At 46.3% G+C, this 16,234-nt stretch overlaps 1 protein-coding gene across 1 annotated transcript in view; it reads left to right on the forward strand.

The window, feature by feature from the left end:
- Nucleotides 1–4,937: 4,937 nt before the first annotated feature.
- The window catches only part of LOC8053406 (thyroid adenoma-associated protein homolog), a 51,531-nt gene continuing 40,234 nt past the window's right edge, over nucleotides 4,938–16,234 (forward strand). The window contains exons 1-12 of the mRNA XM_029972500.4: nucleotides 4,938–5,140; nucleotides 5,448–5,545; nucleotides 7,859–7,986; nucleotides 8,686–8,831; nucleotides 9,369–9,401; nucleotides 9,501–9,549; nucleotides 10,240–10,397; nucleotides 12,022–12,107; nucleotides 12,535–12,707; nucleotides 14,003–14,068; nucleotides 14,593–14,710; nucleotides 15,356–15,422. Of these exons, the coding sequence (XP_029828360.2) occupies nucleotides 5,065–5,140; nucleotides 5,448–5,545; nucleotides 7,859–7,986; nucleotides 8,686–8,831; nucleotides 9,369–9,401; nucleotides 9,501–9,549; nucleotides 10,240–10,397; nucleotides 12,022–12,107; nucleotides 12,535–12,707; nucleotides 14,003–14,068; nucleotides 14,593–14,710; nucleotides 15,356–15,422 (1,198 nt within the window). The 5' untranslated portion in view covers nucleotides 4,938–5,064. The remainder of the gene's footprint in view (nucleotides 5,141–5,447; nucleotides 5,546–7,858; nucleotides 7,987–8,685; nucleotides 8,832–9,368; nucleotides 9,402–9,500; nucleotides 9,550–10,239; nucleotides 10,398–12,021; nucleotides 12,108–12,534; nucleotides 12,708–14,002; nucleotides 14,069–14,592; nucleotides 14,711–15,355; nucleotides 15,423–16,234) is intronic.

The raw sequence follows: 16,234 nt of genomic DNA on the forward strand, positions 1-16,234 counted from the left end.
TGTCTTTTCATCATATATCGGCCACGAAGTTCTGGATCGTTCAGCTGTTCTGGGGAGTTGCTATCAAAGGGGGGAAAACAATCTGTATGGTTTCTCTTATGCATTATCAACCATGGCTATGTTCCAAATATACTAAGAGATCACATGCCAGCACAAATAGAGCCACGCTGTGAAGCAGAGAGGGTTTTGGAAGGCAAAACTACAAGATGGCGAGAATTAAAATTTTTGAAGCGCGGCCCATACAGTCGTGTGCAATCTGTTGATCAATCCCAATTGGGCAAGCCGTGCTGAAACTTCAAGTGCAATAAAGTAGGTTAATGAGCCAGCACTGATCAGTGATAAACTGTTGTGCGTGGTATTCTGTAAACTGTCTAACAACTAAAAGACATACCTTCCCTCCCCCTCTTGTGTTGCCACTGAACGTTGGATCAAGTTTGTTTTTTGGACCGCGAGTGCTGCAAGTTAGTAACACAGTCGTCGGAGTAAAGTAAAACACTGCTCCAGATGTACATATGGCTTCACGCACATTGCAGTCGCAAAACGCATCTACACGGTGTCGTTTCTTGATTGGTATCCAAGCGTGCGAAGGTACAGAAGCTCGGCACTTCGGAGTGCCAAGGAGGCTTTGATCATGCTGCGATACCGGCGAAACTTGCTCTCGACGAGTTGTGCCTTTTTCCTGCGGCACTGTGCTTCCCTAAAAATATCCACATGTTCTCAACAGCAAGTATCTGGGCTTACCAAGGGTTTTAACGAACTGCTTCGGCGAATGACGACGAACGAGTAGAAAACATGTTTTCAGCACGTTGCCGCTAGCCTCCGCAACGCTCCAAAACCGCAATTTTTTTGGATACAAGATGGCCATCCGGCGGCGTCACTCGCGCTGCAGCGACCAAGATGGAACCAATACGTGCAGCTGTGCAGTTCCCGGAGTGGCTGCAACGTTTTGATCGCCTTTAGTTGGTTCTCGAGTACGGATCCGAGCCACTTTTTCGAAGCAGGCTTTATGGCAGTTTCCCGACCGAGTTGTTAGTAGAATGTTTGACTTCATCATTTGGTCATCACCATCGGATCCACAGTCAACTGAGCCATCCTGTCGTGCACGTGCACAGCAGTCGAATTATAAACAAACTTTTTTTAACTTTTCAATAAAAGTTCAAAAACGTCCAACCTGGTCGAACTCTAACCTCAATCGGTTCGCAACATCCCTATATAGTTGTAGGTCAGGAACATCGGTGGTTTTGAAAGAACCGAGTTGGATATGAACATATCTGAATTCTAACTTATTAGTTAATACCCTGAAAGCGACACATACTGAACGATCTAGCGATTGTAGTAGTGTGGCAGATTCAGAAACGGAGACTTTTAATTGTAAGCTTGACCACTGATTCCAACTAAGTATTCTTAATCCTGAATCTAGATTGAACGGAAACGTATTACCATATACACAGCTCGCTGACTGCAACCCTCAAATGGCCACTTCGTTTCAAGATCCCTTCTCAAGGTCATTTTAGAGAAAAACTAATATTTTAGTTTTTTCGGTTAATATAGGTTAATATTGGTTACCGGTAAATATTTTACAGTTATGGTTTTTATAAATTTCAAATAACGGTTTCGTTCCAGTTACGGTTACTGAAAAAGTTTTTCCTAAACAGTTTCGATTAAGGTTACAGTTTAAGTCGCTGGCCATGAGTTCCAAGTTCTCATTTAGAATCTGATAGGAAATCCATTTGTATTTTGTTCAAGCCACGATCGCAGCAACGGGATGTCATTAGCACGGAGTTCCAGCAGCTGTTTCAAATTACTCTTGTCTTCGTGGCCATGATTGCCGAACCCTGGGTTGACAGGTAGAGCAGAGACGGCAATATTGCTAAGAGGGCCTGCACCACCATGTCGTCTACTTCCGTAGGCTGCAGGTTCACTAAAGGTGCCACTGTTGTCATTCGCAACTACTTCCAATGACTCGAAAAAAAATTCCAGCACTAGCCTTTATCGTATTTGCTAATACTACTCAGGGTCTTCAAACAGGGCTGCGCAAATAGTTAGAAAAATTTATACTCGCCAGCTCTGGTCACTTAGTAAACAGCTGGTGAGTGGATAAATTTTTATTTATCCACTGAGCACCAGCTATCTATATTCGAGGGCACTAAGGTGCTAAGGTCCACAGACATTTATCCACTGGGCGCCAGCTATTGATATGTGCGGGCACCAGTGCACACAGAGGTTTCGGTTTCCGAAGAGCACGAAAGGAGAGGGCCCCCAAGCCCCCCGCCCCGTAGTCGGCGCCTGTGCGCTTGAGTCACCTTCGTGACTGTGGCAGTCTTTCACGCAGCAATAGCAAGGTTTTTGAGTGGGGGAACTCCAGGAGTAGGCGAGATGTCGCAGGAACCCAGTGAGGTCATAGAGACGTGGAGCTGGGACTTACTTTTACGAAAAACGGTTCCGAAAAAGGCTCACGCCGATCCGAAATGCTACAATCGGACATGGTTTCTAAATGTGCTTGCCCGCCCTGCAGTCCCTGCGACCTGGGCCGTCCTGGCCTACCCAGTGTTTTATTTTGCAGCCGCCAGATGGCGCAACGTGTAGTGCCAAACTGCGTTGCCTATGCAGCTAGAGAGCAAGTCATCTGCTTCTTGCGCAGGGGTTGCGGTGACGTCATAACGACGCGGAGCTCTCATTGGCTCTCATTGAAAGATAGTGGGTAGACTTCAAAGCAAGCTGCCTTGAGGTCTACCCAGTGCCCACTATCCTTCAGTCAGAGCCAATCTGAGCTTGGTGTTCTGGCATCACAACACCTGCAAAAGAAGCAGACGAACTTGCGCTCCGCACGGATCTTAATTCCTCTTTCAGCTTTCATCCTACCTGGACGACCCTTCGAGAGGAGGACTCACTTCTTGACACCCATGATGGCTGGACTCCCATCACTTACTTCACGCAGTATTTTAGTGAAGACTTTTTTGACAGTACACATTCTACACCAATCTAAGAGTTGTGCAGGACAGTGGAGGTGTCAATTCTGCAAATGCCATGCCCGAGGAAATGAGGAAATTCTCGGGTGTATGCATTGTTATGGCGTGTCTGAAGTACCCCTGAATACGTATGTATTGGAGTGCTGAGGCCAAAGTTCCCTGCATTTGCGACGTGTCAAAAGACTGTTTCTTTTTCCTTCGCTCACGGCTGAGGTTTGTTGACCCTATCCCCACCAGTGATGAAGAAAAAAAGAAGGACAAACTTTGAAAGGTTAGACCTGTAATAGACCCTTTCCGAAATTCACTCTGGCCACTTTGATCACCATCATCATCGGAAAAATGGCATATGTGCCATACTAATGGCGGCCTTCTGTTTACTGATGAACGAAGAAGTTGAAGATGCTCCTTAGCAGATAATTCGAGGCTTATATATTCGTGACGTTAGCGTGATGCGAAGCAGGAATTGGAAGCAAGATTCGCTTAAGCTTCCATTTCTAGCTTGGGCCCAGCCATTCTGTTGGTAGCATCAAGGTGCTCCAAAACCCCTTGATTTGTACTTTAGCAAGCCGTGTACGTGAGTCAACGCTTCATTCTGGCTGGTTGCATCTTTGTTTCTGTCGTCACTGAAAGAGATTTAGAAGGAAATGTACTGTGAAGTGCACACTGTCGTTTGCCGTTGACTTGCTAAAGTGACGGTGCTCAATAAAATACAGCAGACTCCATTTTCATTGCCGCCATTAGTACGGAAAAAGTTAAGCTGCCATTAGCCACGAGATGTCACTGAATTTCGGGAAGGGTCTATCGACACGGTCCGAGGATCAGAGATGTCTGCATGGTGTAGCCAAGGACACAACCGACAACCAGTTTGCGTTTTCCACTTTTTCCCCGCTTCCTTCTCTCCCCCTTCTGCCCTGTTCACTGTTGCCTGTTTGCTCCTCCCCCAGGGTGAGGAAGATCTTCTGCCTTGGAGAATCGCGTGTCTGGTAGTCTGTAAGGGTACAGTGTTCGTAAGGGCTCTCAGGGCGGCACCATTTTGTTCGACCGATGCGCCCTTTCCACACATCCGGGAACTTCAGTAGGTTCGCTAAGGTAAAACGAGAGAAAGGGCACGCACCTGATTCCGCTAGCAGACGACAAACTGTTCTGCATCTGGGCTAGCTGTACCGGCGAGCTGTACGGAACATCGAACTCTCGCTCGCGGCTGCAGTTGCGAAGTGTTCGTGTTTTTAGAATATTTATGGATACTCCAGAATCAGCCTATAGTGCTCTGTTGTTTTATTTCAGTAGCTGATCAGCTAGCCTATCTTTGTTCCGTTACTTCAATAGCAGTGGCACCAGCCGGCAGTACTACCCTCAAGGGGAGCATGTTTTTATTTATTTATTCCAGACGCCTCACTCATTTTTGCTGAAGGCCTACACAAGTACGACCTTTATATATAGTAAAAAGCTACTGCAACCGGGTCTACTTTTCGCCGGTGGGGAAAGACCGACCATGTTTCCTTTCTTTTTTTCTCTTTTTTTTATTTGCCCAGCAGGTAACAGCGGAATTGGACCCGCTTATTCTTTTCATCGGAAATAGCATTACACGATAACTTGCACATCAAAATCCACGCATTTGCGCTTGAAATTTCTGAACTGACGCGATTTTTGAACCGAGTTTATGCGAGGCACAGCCAGTGCACAGCCCACTAGGCGAAGCAGACGACGCATGGGGTGAGAGGGGGAGGTTATTTTTCTCTCTCCGCCCTTCCTGCTGGAATGGTTTAGGCTTGTTGGGTTTAGGAGTTTTAAGATCTAAGAGCAGAAAGCATAAAATAACTAAAAGCTTATTTTGTAGTCCATTAGACTGCACATCTAGGAAGTTTTTATTTTTAGCCATTAGTATCCATCAAAGTCACAGCCAGGCTGGCCAGGCCGCCAGGCTGCCAGCCACAGACTGCACACGTGCGTGTTGGTGTGTGTTGTCAATGTGCCGCATTCATTCCGTCTCGTTGGGTTGTAAACCCCCTTTTTTACGAACCTAGGCGCGATTGAGGTGTAATTACGTAGTACAGTTCAAAGAACAATTCGTCGCCAGTCACGCGTAGGAGAAATTATGGGCCGGAAAAAATCCGAAGCGCCAAAGACAGTTCTGATTTCCTCAGCTGCTCATGTTTACAAGCGACTGGAGGGTGAGTTAGCTTCAATTACTCGGTTGTTCCTCATAAAATATGCCCAAGAAATTCGAGTGCAAGAGCTCTTGGAACTTCGGCACTTCAGATATCCCGAGGTGTCGAGATTTAGTGGCGATGCCTATGAAAGCGCAACTGATTACGTTGCTGACAAGCACCAGAATTGTGAGATGGTGGTAGTATTTATTTATTTTGGCTCATTGAGAGTCGCGGCACAATAGGGGGCAAGTAGCGTACACCCTGAAAGCGTGCGACACCGGGTCTAATGAGGCGATGTCAGTGACAGAGAAGTTGTTTTCGTTTTCAGAGCTGAAGACTGGAGGCTTGCAGGGTGATCTTCACGAGCAGTTGATTGAAATCTTCGACAGTTCCGATGGCCTTCACCAGGTTGCTGCAGTTAAACAGGTTAGATTTGCCCGATTTTAACCATTCAAGAATATTTAAAGCTGCCCTTTTATAATTGTACAAGCACCTTTGCTGAGATGTTCAGCTTGTAGCGACGGTGGTCAAGTCAGAAAAGTGAGCTTGACCTTGCAATGAAGTGTAACTTGTGTCGGAAGCATCTTCTGGCTAGTGACAACAATTGGGAGTACCCCTCCCCCCCCCCCCCCCCCCCCCCCTCCCCTCCCTGAGCAGCTATTCGTGACTCCAGCGACCTATAGGGGGTGCCACCACAAAACAAACATGGCACTGCGGAGTGAATATAGATTTCACATTTAAATATTCTAAGCTTAAATGATAAAACAAAACGGCTAGGTGGCGTAAGCTACCGCCCAATCCAAAGGGCTCTGCCGTATTCATCCATCCATCCATCCATCCATGACGGCTGGGTCCAGGTCGCGTCGGCTCGGCCGCGCCGCCTGAACGGGTGGCGCATTCAATTTAGCAGATTTTCTTTTGTTTAATGCCCAATTTTATATGTATTTGAACTGAGACGGTGTAGCCGGTGAACATAAACTTGCAGAGCATAGTTTTGTTTTCCCGGTGTTTTTTTGTTCTTTTCAAGTTAAACTTTTGTTTCGGAGATTTTGTTCAAAACCGAAACTATGGGCTTAGGAGAGGCGGTAATAGACTCTAATCAGTTTTGATCAGCTAAGGAAAGCGGCGATGACTACAGAATTGTTCCACCGAGAGTAATATTCAGCTAGCTCGCATGCCTCAACCATGCGACTTATCTGTCCTCGAAATCGAGCTTTTCTGCGTATCCGCTTTAAGAAACAGCTCCATTCGTCTGCTCGGTCAACAACACAGGCTGCAGGAGAACTATAAAAATTAAGCAAGCGCTTCTTGAGCCAAGGAGCATGTTAACCCGCTCGCACCCCACTAAGCAGCTGATACTCGTGTTTCGATTCAGGTTTTAGTAGCAATCAAGAAGTCATTTTGACGAGCGGGTTATGTGTTATATTACGTAGTATGTCCCACTAAAATGATGTTAGTATATTCTTCGGGTTGAAATATGAGCTTAGTTGACTCGCTATTAGGTGAACTGCTGAATAAAAGTATATTTGACAGACAGAGATACCACTTAAACTCAGCCAAATAGTTCTAGAGGGTAGCACAGAGACGAATGCGGACAAACTAAAGAGTGTCTTCATCGGAGATTCACATAGAACTTCTCTGCATTGAACTTGACTTCGAATCCTGAAAGGAGAAAATTAGTATTTTTTGTGGCCGGTCAACCTGAGCAATGTAGACATATATTTCTGCTGGCTTCGACGGGGGTATAATATAAATATTGGAGGCGCGATAGATCATAATGCCGTGACAGCTTCTAACTTTGCGAGATGCGTCTCCCACCTTTTGAAAGCAGATAATTTCCCTCATTAATCATATGCAACGAGCAGGTTTTCCTGAATCAAGTAATTTCGAAATCAGCCCAACTCCTTCGGTGCGGTCCAGAGGCGTGTTCGGCGAAAAGCAGCCGAGATTAATAGCCAACGCTCCGACCTGCGTGGGTGGCTCAAACTTGAAGCTAATCGAACACAACCAAATTCAAGAAAACCAGCTGTCGAACCTTTCCATTCACTTGACTGCAACTCCTCGTCTGTCGTCCTCAGTCCACTGTTCTACATCCTTATAAAGAAACCGCTTATCAGTTAGCAAGTAGTTGTTACTTTGAATGTGATTCGAGACAGACGAGAAATCAAAACTTTTTTCCGTGATTCCTCCCCATGCAAGAAATCGAAAGCACGCACGCGACCATGTGTTGTGGAGTAAAGGGGCTTTCAAACACGTGATGGAAGGAAAGAATCTTCTGAGGCTTCACCACACTAATGAACACTCAGGCAAACTTAAGAAGTATTCGGACCTTCGTCAAGCTACATTGTTCGCCACTGCACCAACACGTGTCCGCGAAAGCCACCAGAGACGCGGAGGGGCGTGGAGCGACCTGGTCCGGCTGGTTCCTGGTTTTCCCGCTGGGTGGCGTCCGTTTTGCTGGAGTCGCAAATAAGATGTCTTGGCAAGATGTGCTAGACGTCCTGTGGACATTTTAACAACATATACAGCCCTAGACGTCTTGAAACGTCTTGTAGCAGTCCTGTAGCCATGGATCTTCATGCTCTCTCTATTTTTGGTCTACAGAATGTGTTGTGCTCAGTGGGCTTGTTGCCACTGATCAAATGTAATTGCCTTCCGGTTCTAGCCACGTCATCATTGTACTGCACCTAGCTGATGCGCTAATCCTAACATACTTTTGGCTTGGGCACTCCTTCCTAGATTGGAAAGTCCTTGCGGGACATTAAGGATCCCACGAGCAGATTATGCTGGCAACTGATGGCAGACGTCCTGGCAAAGATTCACGTTGCTGCCAACATTGGGCATCCGGTCAAGCGAGCCGCGTTCAGGTTAGCATCTATTGTTTCTGCCTGACTTCGTAAATGCCGTAACCGCTACGACTTATTTGTTTCATGAGTAAATACGGCTATGAATGACTAACCCTTTGAGTGCCGGGTTTTTCTTTTTCCTGTATGGGAAGGTCCAAAAGTAAATTGTAGCATATGCTCAATGACGAATATTTATTCGTAACTATTTTGGGGACTAAAAGTTAATCAATGTTTGCGTGTCTCCTACGTATGGCGTATTTCTCTTATTGTACTTTTTGAGGCACGACACTATACAGCGGCGCCTTGACCTCGCACTCCGAGGTCACTCTTTTCGGCGGCCTTACTCGGCCTTTGTTTGTTGGGAACTCTAACTTCCTCGTTTTTGCAGTCGTTCATTTCAACAGTTCATTTTAGTAATTTCTAGGTCTCACTGTTTGTCATGAAGCACACGACTGGACAAAGTATATTCACCATTCTGTAATAAAAAAAGAACATACAAAACAAAAATAGACTAACTAAAAAGAAAAAAAAAAACAAGATAAAGTATTGTTTTTATTGCTTGCCCACACATGCCACTACACATTAAAAAAAAAAAAAAAAAAGACAGCTCAGTTGGGCGGCAGGGAGCAAACCGACACTGAAACCACATGGGAATATGCCCTAGCATACTTGGGCATGGCTCTCAAGGGTTAACATGGTTTGATCTTTGATCAAATTCAGGGTCCTAGAAGAACACGCTGCTGACCCCGAGACCCTCGATGCAATGATGCTTGCGTTGCTAGAAGTGTTAAACCAGCGAGAGCCTCATCTTGAGCAACTCGTGCACGGCGTCGAGAACGTCTTGACCCTTCTTTCGACTTCGTTGGGTAAGCATTGTTTTGTAAGAACTTGAGATTAGGCGAGTTGGTTGTTCATGTTTGTCGATGTTTAGCGCACTCGAAAAACTGTCACTCAAGCATTCACACACCCAAAGAACACTTTTTTCACACAGCTCTCACACAGCGAGTGCTGTGTGAGAAAAGTGTTCTTTGGGTGTGTGAATGCTTGAGTGACAGTTTTTCAAGTGCGCTAAATGTCGACAAGCATTGTTTTGGTTTCTCTAGAGTTCAAGAGGGCTTTTTTTTATCCTTCTTGTCTCGTATAATTCTTTTAAGGGTTAGAGTGTTTTGTCCCCAATCTGAAAACTCCAGTAAAGCCCATCTTGAGAGTTCCAAAGAAAAGTAAAAGAGAAGTACATATTTCATGCTAATTAGGTTCTTAATGCCAGTGTGATGATCTTTGTCATCACAGTGTGTTTTCTTCTATGAGGTCATCTAAGAAAACAAAACAAAACCTTCAGTTGAACACTTTATGTACATAACAAATCTCCATTTTCACACAAATCCTTTTTTCTTTTTTTTTAGGATTGAGAGTTGTGGAGCACTGCTTTGAAGAAGGTGAGCTTTCATGACCTCACTAATGAATGCCATGTGCCCAGCATCTTGTGCCACAGGCTAGAAGTGTGGCTGACATGTTTTTTTTAAACCATGTTACAGTGCTCGACTACCTCAAAGTACTCCTGGTCACGGGTGTCGGCATCATCAGGTAGTACGAGGGAAAATGTTTGCCAGCAAATCAAATCGACAGCTCGGAGTCATGGCGGAACTCGAGTTTTGGTTGCGTTCGCACTTTGCTATTTGAGCGAGGGGAAAGGCTGTGATGATGCCTCACCACAGGTCTGCAGTTTTGCAGATCTTATTTGCATTTGTATCGGCTTCACGAGGGACAGGGTTATTTGCAATCAAACTTCTCAATTGGGCAAAGAAAGCTCAGTGACATATTGGCACGCTCTCTTTGTCGTTTGGGGGGATCAGCAGCCGAGCGTATTAGTGCATCACAGTTAGGAGCATAAGGAGCAAATGCTCACACTGCAGAGCACAAAGATCCTGAGCTATGTTCGCACCCCTGCCCGTTTTGATCTAAACGAGCAGAGTGCGTTTGTGGATCACCTCTTAATTAATTTTAATTTGTGGATGACTACTGCGTGTTGCACGTTAATGACCCCAGGCTAGCTGTTGTACTGCACTGGCTAAGTTTGTCATCTGAAGTGGTGACCCCAGACACCCATTGAGGCATTCTAACTTCCTGCTGTCTAAACGAACAACGTAATTACAGTTAATTCGTGGTTCGGTTGTGTCTCTTCCTGGCACTCCTAGTACAGGGGCAGGGTAGGTCGCTTCGAACGCAGCATTGCGTCGACGGGCTTCTGAACCGGTCAATCATTTGCGATTCCAGCCACACTGAAGACACCCAAGTGATCGGCGACTGTTATCAGCTGCTGGCCAAGGTGGCAAAAGCGGTCGGTCTTGTGGTTCAGCTGGGTGCTGGCCATCAAGAACTGCCGAAGTGGGCCGAAAACATTTTCCCCCTTCTTCTTGAGCTGCTGAAGTCGAGTGAGTAGTATCAACTCCTCTCTTCTCTCGGGCACTGTGACTGACGTTGCGTTGACCAGGTCGTCCGCGGGTTTGCGCACCAGATCCTGGTGTCACTTTGTACTCGGTTCAGCCCTAAACTGAGACTCCAGTGGAAGCTATGTCCTCGTGAGATGAGTTGTACCCCTTTTTCGTCACGTGATCACACTCTTGCCCACACCCAGGCACATAGAGTCGGGTCAGGTGACCAAAGGGAGGCGGCCGATTGGTCCGGCGGGCACCTTTCTCCAACCGTAGTCTCAGCCTAAAAGTGAACAGAGTATAGTGACTTACTGATCGTACAGATGGCAGCAAGCATACCTGACCGTTCGATTCGGTTGCCCCCTGTCGCCAATCCCAGGTCACGTAATCGATACATTTTGCAGAGGAGGTATTTTAAAGGCACTTCTTGCTTTACTCGGCTTGAGGTTACTTGAATGAAGGTTTCATGCGAGGTCTTGAGAAGGGTGCGAGGAGCTAAGAGGTTGAGCTGGTCTGCTGCGACATTGTGGTAGCAAATATTGGTGAACACGAAGCCTAATTTTGTGATGGGTCGGGTAGCACTAATACAGTAAAACTTCACTATTGCGAAGATATGTAGATAGCGAGGCACAATTGTTGTCCTTGTGGAAAGTAAAAAGAAAGCAACGTGATTTTGCTGTGCCGAGGCTGTACAGTGTAAGGATGCGGTCGGAGCAGTCTGCTTAAGGGATGGTGAGCCGAAATTTGGATTTCAAGAAAACAATGCTGGAGATGTAGGTGGGACGCTACAATCCCTACAACACTACTGGTAAGGCGATATCTCAAATGGACGGCCGTATTTTGGGAAAAAGAAGTCGAGAATAAACCAGGCCGACGAGGCGCTTGACGTCAAGATACCTAGTTTCCTCCTCTCTTCTCTTCACTCCGTCAAGGCCGCATGGCGGAGAAGACGCGAGTCCGTTCCCTCTCCTTCTCGGAGAAACATGACGTCAACATTCCTGCCAAATGAGCCTCTTTTTTTTAAAAATACGGTCATCCGTTCGAAATATCGCTGTATGAGTGATGTTTTGGTGTTTGTAGCATCCCGTTGCTCGCTTTTGCCGCGTGTTTTGGGGAATCCAGATTTCGGTTCAGCATCCCTTTAAGGTAAGCTGCCGTGCAAACTCTACCGGGCAATTTGCTTTTGTTTGGGGTCGGCCGTTTTTTCTTTCTTTTCTTTTGAGGCATGTTTTTGGGAACACGTCTCCGGGTGGTGTGTGTAGAGTCCTATTCTGCCCCAGCATTGAAAGCATTCCCGAAGTGAGAACAGGTTGCGTCGCAGGAGCCGGAGTGTCGCGCCCTTGGACGTCGCAATTCCGCCAGGTCGCAGAAGTGCCGGCAAAAAAGGTGAGTGGACGCGGGGATCGCTCTCACCGCGGCGTCCCGTCCCGCGTCTGCTCTGGTTTCCATTGACCGTCCGGTCACATAGCGGCTCGCGGCAGAAAGCTTCGGACAGCGTCGCAACACTTTTGTTGTCGGGTGTGAACCAAGGGACTGCCTTCAATGGTGTTGGAGGCACACTCCGGGTGCCATACTTCGATGTGCGGTTGGCAACGTTGTCCCCCTCCCCTTTCTTCAACCGCAGATTCGTCCATACTGACATGCAAGCTAAGCACGGGCACGGTGTTGCCGCTCGTCCTCAAGGTCACGAATGTCGGAGATTTCCAGAAGGTACGTGCTTGGTTTGGCTAGAGCCGCCATATGAGCTACACTTTCGAGCAATGACCCTTGAGCCACCTCTGCACTTCAAATCGTATTCGTCGGTTGCCCGAAGCTTTCTCGGAAATTGAAGGAAATGTTTTTCCGTCCTCCAGAAACAATAAAACAATCTTCGAAAAAGCAAAGCAATATCGCCTGAGCTTTCCAACACTGTGTTTAAAACTGAGGAAGTCGCATTCTCGAATTGTATTGATCTCCATATGTGCTCTCTCTGCACTAGAGATAAAAAATGGCGGCACCCACAAGAAAATTGGGGAATGAACTGCCAGTACTCGAAGCATACCCTACATAGTTACTCTGACCTCGGCGTAACATAGATGGCAGATGTTTGAAGCGGTGTGTCAGGACATTGGTACACGAACTGGGTCCTTGTCTTCAGATGTTCCATCCCTGGCCGGTGGATTGGTTTGCCGGGTCGCCGTTGGCCGAGGTTTGCTTCCTGAGCGGGCTCGTCGGAAGCCTCACACCCGAAGAAGTTCTGCGAGGATGCGGAGACAAAGGAACTGTTCTCGTCGACGTTTTACTCTATCGAACATTGTCTGTCCATCGAAGGTTCGTAGGCTGTGCAGTTTATGTATGTATGTTTCGGTTTTGCTTGACGTTTTGAACGAGTTTGCTCACGGCGACCCTCCGTGCCAGGAACAGGCTGTTATCACTGCGCAGACAGCTATTCTTTGTTTGTCTGCTTTGCCCCCAGGGTTGCTTACCTTTGGCCACTTTGGAGACTTGACTTGCCGTAAAATATTGAGCTTGCACCGTGTCATAAATTAGTGTAATGAACAACAAAAAGCACAAAAGACACAGGGACAGGAACACGAAAAAAACAAGTGCTTGTCCCGTCTTCGTGTTTTTGGCTGTATGTGCCCTTTGTGGTATTTATTGTTCATTATGCTCATCCAGCTTGCTCTCTTTAATATTTCATAAAAGAGCTTAAAGGGATGCTGAACCAAAATTTGAATTTCCCAAAACACGCGGCAAAAGCGTGCAACGGGATGCTACAAACACGAAAACATCACTCGTAGAGCGATATCTCGAACGGATGACCGTATTTTTCAAAAAAGGAGGCGCATTTGGCGGGAATGTTGACGTCATGTTTCTCTGAGAAGGAGAGGGAACGGCCTCGCGTCTTCTCCGTCTCGCGGCCTTGAGGGAGCGAAGCAAAGAGAGGAGGAAACACGGTATCTTGGTGTCACGCGTCTCGTCGGCCTGGTTTAATCTCGACCTCTTTTTCCAAAATTACGGCCATCCATTTGAGATATCGCCTTGCGAGTAGTGTTGTAGGGATTGTAGCGTCCCGCCTACATCTCCTGCATCTCCAAGCACGCCGGTGCAAAGCGGTGAAGCCCACCCTCTTATGTGTTTTTGCACTCTAGCCTAACAAGTGCTCGGTAGTTTTCAGTATTTGCGCATCATGTTGAAGCTTGTTGGTTTGTTATGCCAGATATGATACACAAGTATGTACGTGGCATGAAACTATTAATGCTAACTGGCAATTTTTTTTTTAAGAATGGAAAGGTTGTAAATAAGACTGTTTATGTGGTGGAAAGTTCTCAGTTGGAGCAATAACCGAAGCAGTAAAAGTGGTGCCTGTCGATACGCTTCTGACGTAAAACATAAAAAAGCGCCAACGTCACGTTCGTGCCAACAGTGTTGCTTGGTCAACAAGGAGAGACCGGAAACTTTAGAGCATCTTTATGGGACGACCTCGTACGAGCAAACCGATTCCGTCTACGTGCCCTAATCGTGCGCTTGATTTTCTTGTCGTCGCTGTTTAGATTACTTACTCGAAAGTGTGTGGCTGACAGGAAGACAAAGTAAAAGCACCCTGTTCTTTTGTTTTTCTTCAGGTCAGGAGAGCCGGCATTTCTCCTCACGTGCGTAAAGACCGTGCTGCAGCTTGTAAATCGCATCTTGTGAGTTGGACCAAGTTCTCAAATTTTCTAGCATTCTGGTGTCGTCTCCGGCACTCGTATGCCGCCACGGTTGTTGTCAGCTAAGGGCATAGCTTATTACAATGGCTCTTCTTGCTTCGTAATTCGTTCACACTCTTATTGGAACATGCTGCAATCTCACTGGCTGCGTAGCAATGGCGAAGTGCACGAAGCTCGGCACGTCGTGTGTTTTGTGAACCTTCAGCGACTAATTGAGAATATACACTGGTTTTGCTATGGGCCCACCTTACAGGCTACAGGACCACACCTCACAGCTGTAGCCTGGCCAATTTGTACGTTGATGTTTGTCCAAAAATTTAAACCACCACATGGGTGAAGTGAGCATTGTTCTGCTCGTATCTCTACCATAGCAAATTGCACGATTACTCCATTCTTGCGAACCGGTCGCCACCTTGTGCAGATGGGGTTTTTCAGTGCCTTTTCACTTTCCTTAGTCGAGCGGGAGCTTGTGAGCCGAGAATAGTTTTCGTGCCGTTTTCTTCCAGGCAAATGCTCAGATCTGGTAGCCAGTTCGAGACGATGAAGACTGTTCTCGTCGAAAGGTCGCGGGTTACCGACCCGTTGTTGGAATTCGTCTGGTCCTACTGGGAGCATTACATCGACGTAAGATTTTAGTTTCTCGTTTCATCTTTGTCTCGCTGCATGTCTGATTTTATTTTGTCGAAGAGACGACAAATTTATAGGTCCCCAGAAAAATTTTTTAGAGACGGATTGTAAGGCTTCAAAGTTTAAAACTGGTTGACACACTCCTGACTGCTTAACGACCAAGCGCGTTTAAACTTTTTTTGATAAACTTGTGACGAAACAACAAGCCGTTGCCATCTATGATTCAATCCCGGAACTGCATTTTTCTAGAGCTAAGGTTTCGCAGTATTCACAAGACCAAATGAATGTACCGTCTACGAGAAATGGTCGTTTATAACGTAAAAATTTTCTCAAAAGAACGATAAAAAAGAAAATGTACAGAATCTGCGAGCCTTCCACGGTTTCCCAACAGGTGGCGCCATCAGCATGTTCAGTCATCATAAGAAACCCCGGAAGGTTGGAGTACACTTGCTCGTAAGCGGTTGCAAGTGCATGAACGAGCCTTTACAGCGACGTTGTGACAAAAACGGACAATTCTCGGAATGCATTTCTGAGCAATTTCTGGGGACACATTTGCTTAGGCGAGTTTGTTCTGTCGTTTCTGGTGCCGGAATTTGATCGGGTGAACATTTTCTTCTCCAACATGCGTTCCCGACGACTCAGGCAGTGAGCCAGCATGCGAGACTCGTTTTCAAGGGAGTGGTGAGCATGAACGTGCTTCTCTCCGGAGGTGAGCTTTTCTCGGGCGGCTGGATTTGTGGATTGACGTTCGTTTTTCCCGTCATCTGTCATGCGCACAATGTGCACATGCATTTGGTGTGGGTTCTAGCCCCCGAGGCCACTGGCACATTCACCGTGTTCGATTAGTGCTTACTAATGTTGGGCATAAATGAAAGGCTTGACTTTATTAATGTAGGCGCCCTGCAATCAGGTCAATAAATAATTTGGTTTCAATTTTCATTGGCATATTAATAGAAACGGGGGTCAAAAAACGTATGATTTACTTCTGGGCATCGTTTACCGTATTTTCCGGACTATAGTCTGCACACCTAATGCATAGTCTGCACGAAAAAATATATTTTTTTTTATATGCAGCACACCTTGACACATGTTTGCTCTATTACCTCATAAAGACGCTTGTGTTGTAGATAAATTACCATTAACTTAGTCTGTAATTTGCAAAATTCGTCACGTCTTGTCGTAATGAACGATCTGGGAAAAAATGCAAATCCTAGTGTAGTCCACCTCAGTAGATAGTTTGCATCGCTTAGAGTTTTAACTTTTAATTGTGTATAGTCTGCGAACTCTAGTCCGTAAAATATGGTACATATAATTAGGTCGCAACCTTTTCGGGCGTCGAAGGTCGACCTTCAGCATCAGTTTTCTATGTTGCTGAAGATCCTTTCAGCTTTCTCTTCACCCAGACTGAAAAGGGTAGCAGCACAAGGCAAGGAGGGTCTAGGAGAGGAGGGTATGGTTAAGTGTAATTTCTGCTCTAAAAGAAGGCGTCAAACTCCTGGGGAGGGGTCAAGACGGGAAAAG

This window comes from Ixodes scapularis, unplaced genomic scaffold, assembly GCF_016920785.2.
Source record: "Ixodes scapularis isolate PalLabHiFi unplaced genomic scaffold, ASM1692078v2 PGA_scaffold4__175_contigs__length_147842914, whole genome shotgun sequence".
Taxonomy (NCBI): domain Eukaryota; kingdom Metazoa; phylum Arthropoda; class Arachnida; order Ixodida; family Ixodidae; genus Ixodes; species Ixodes scapularis.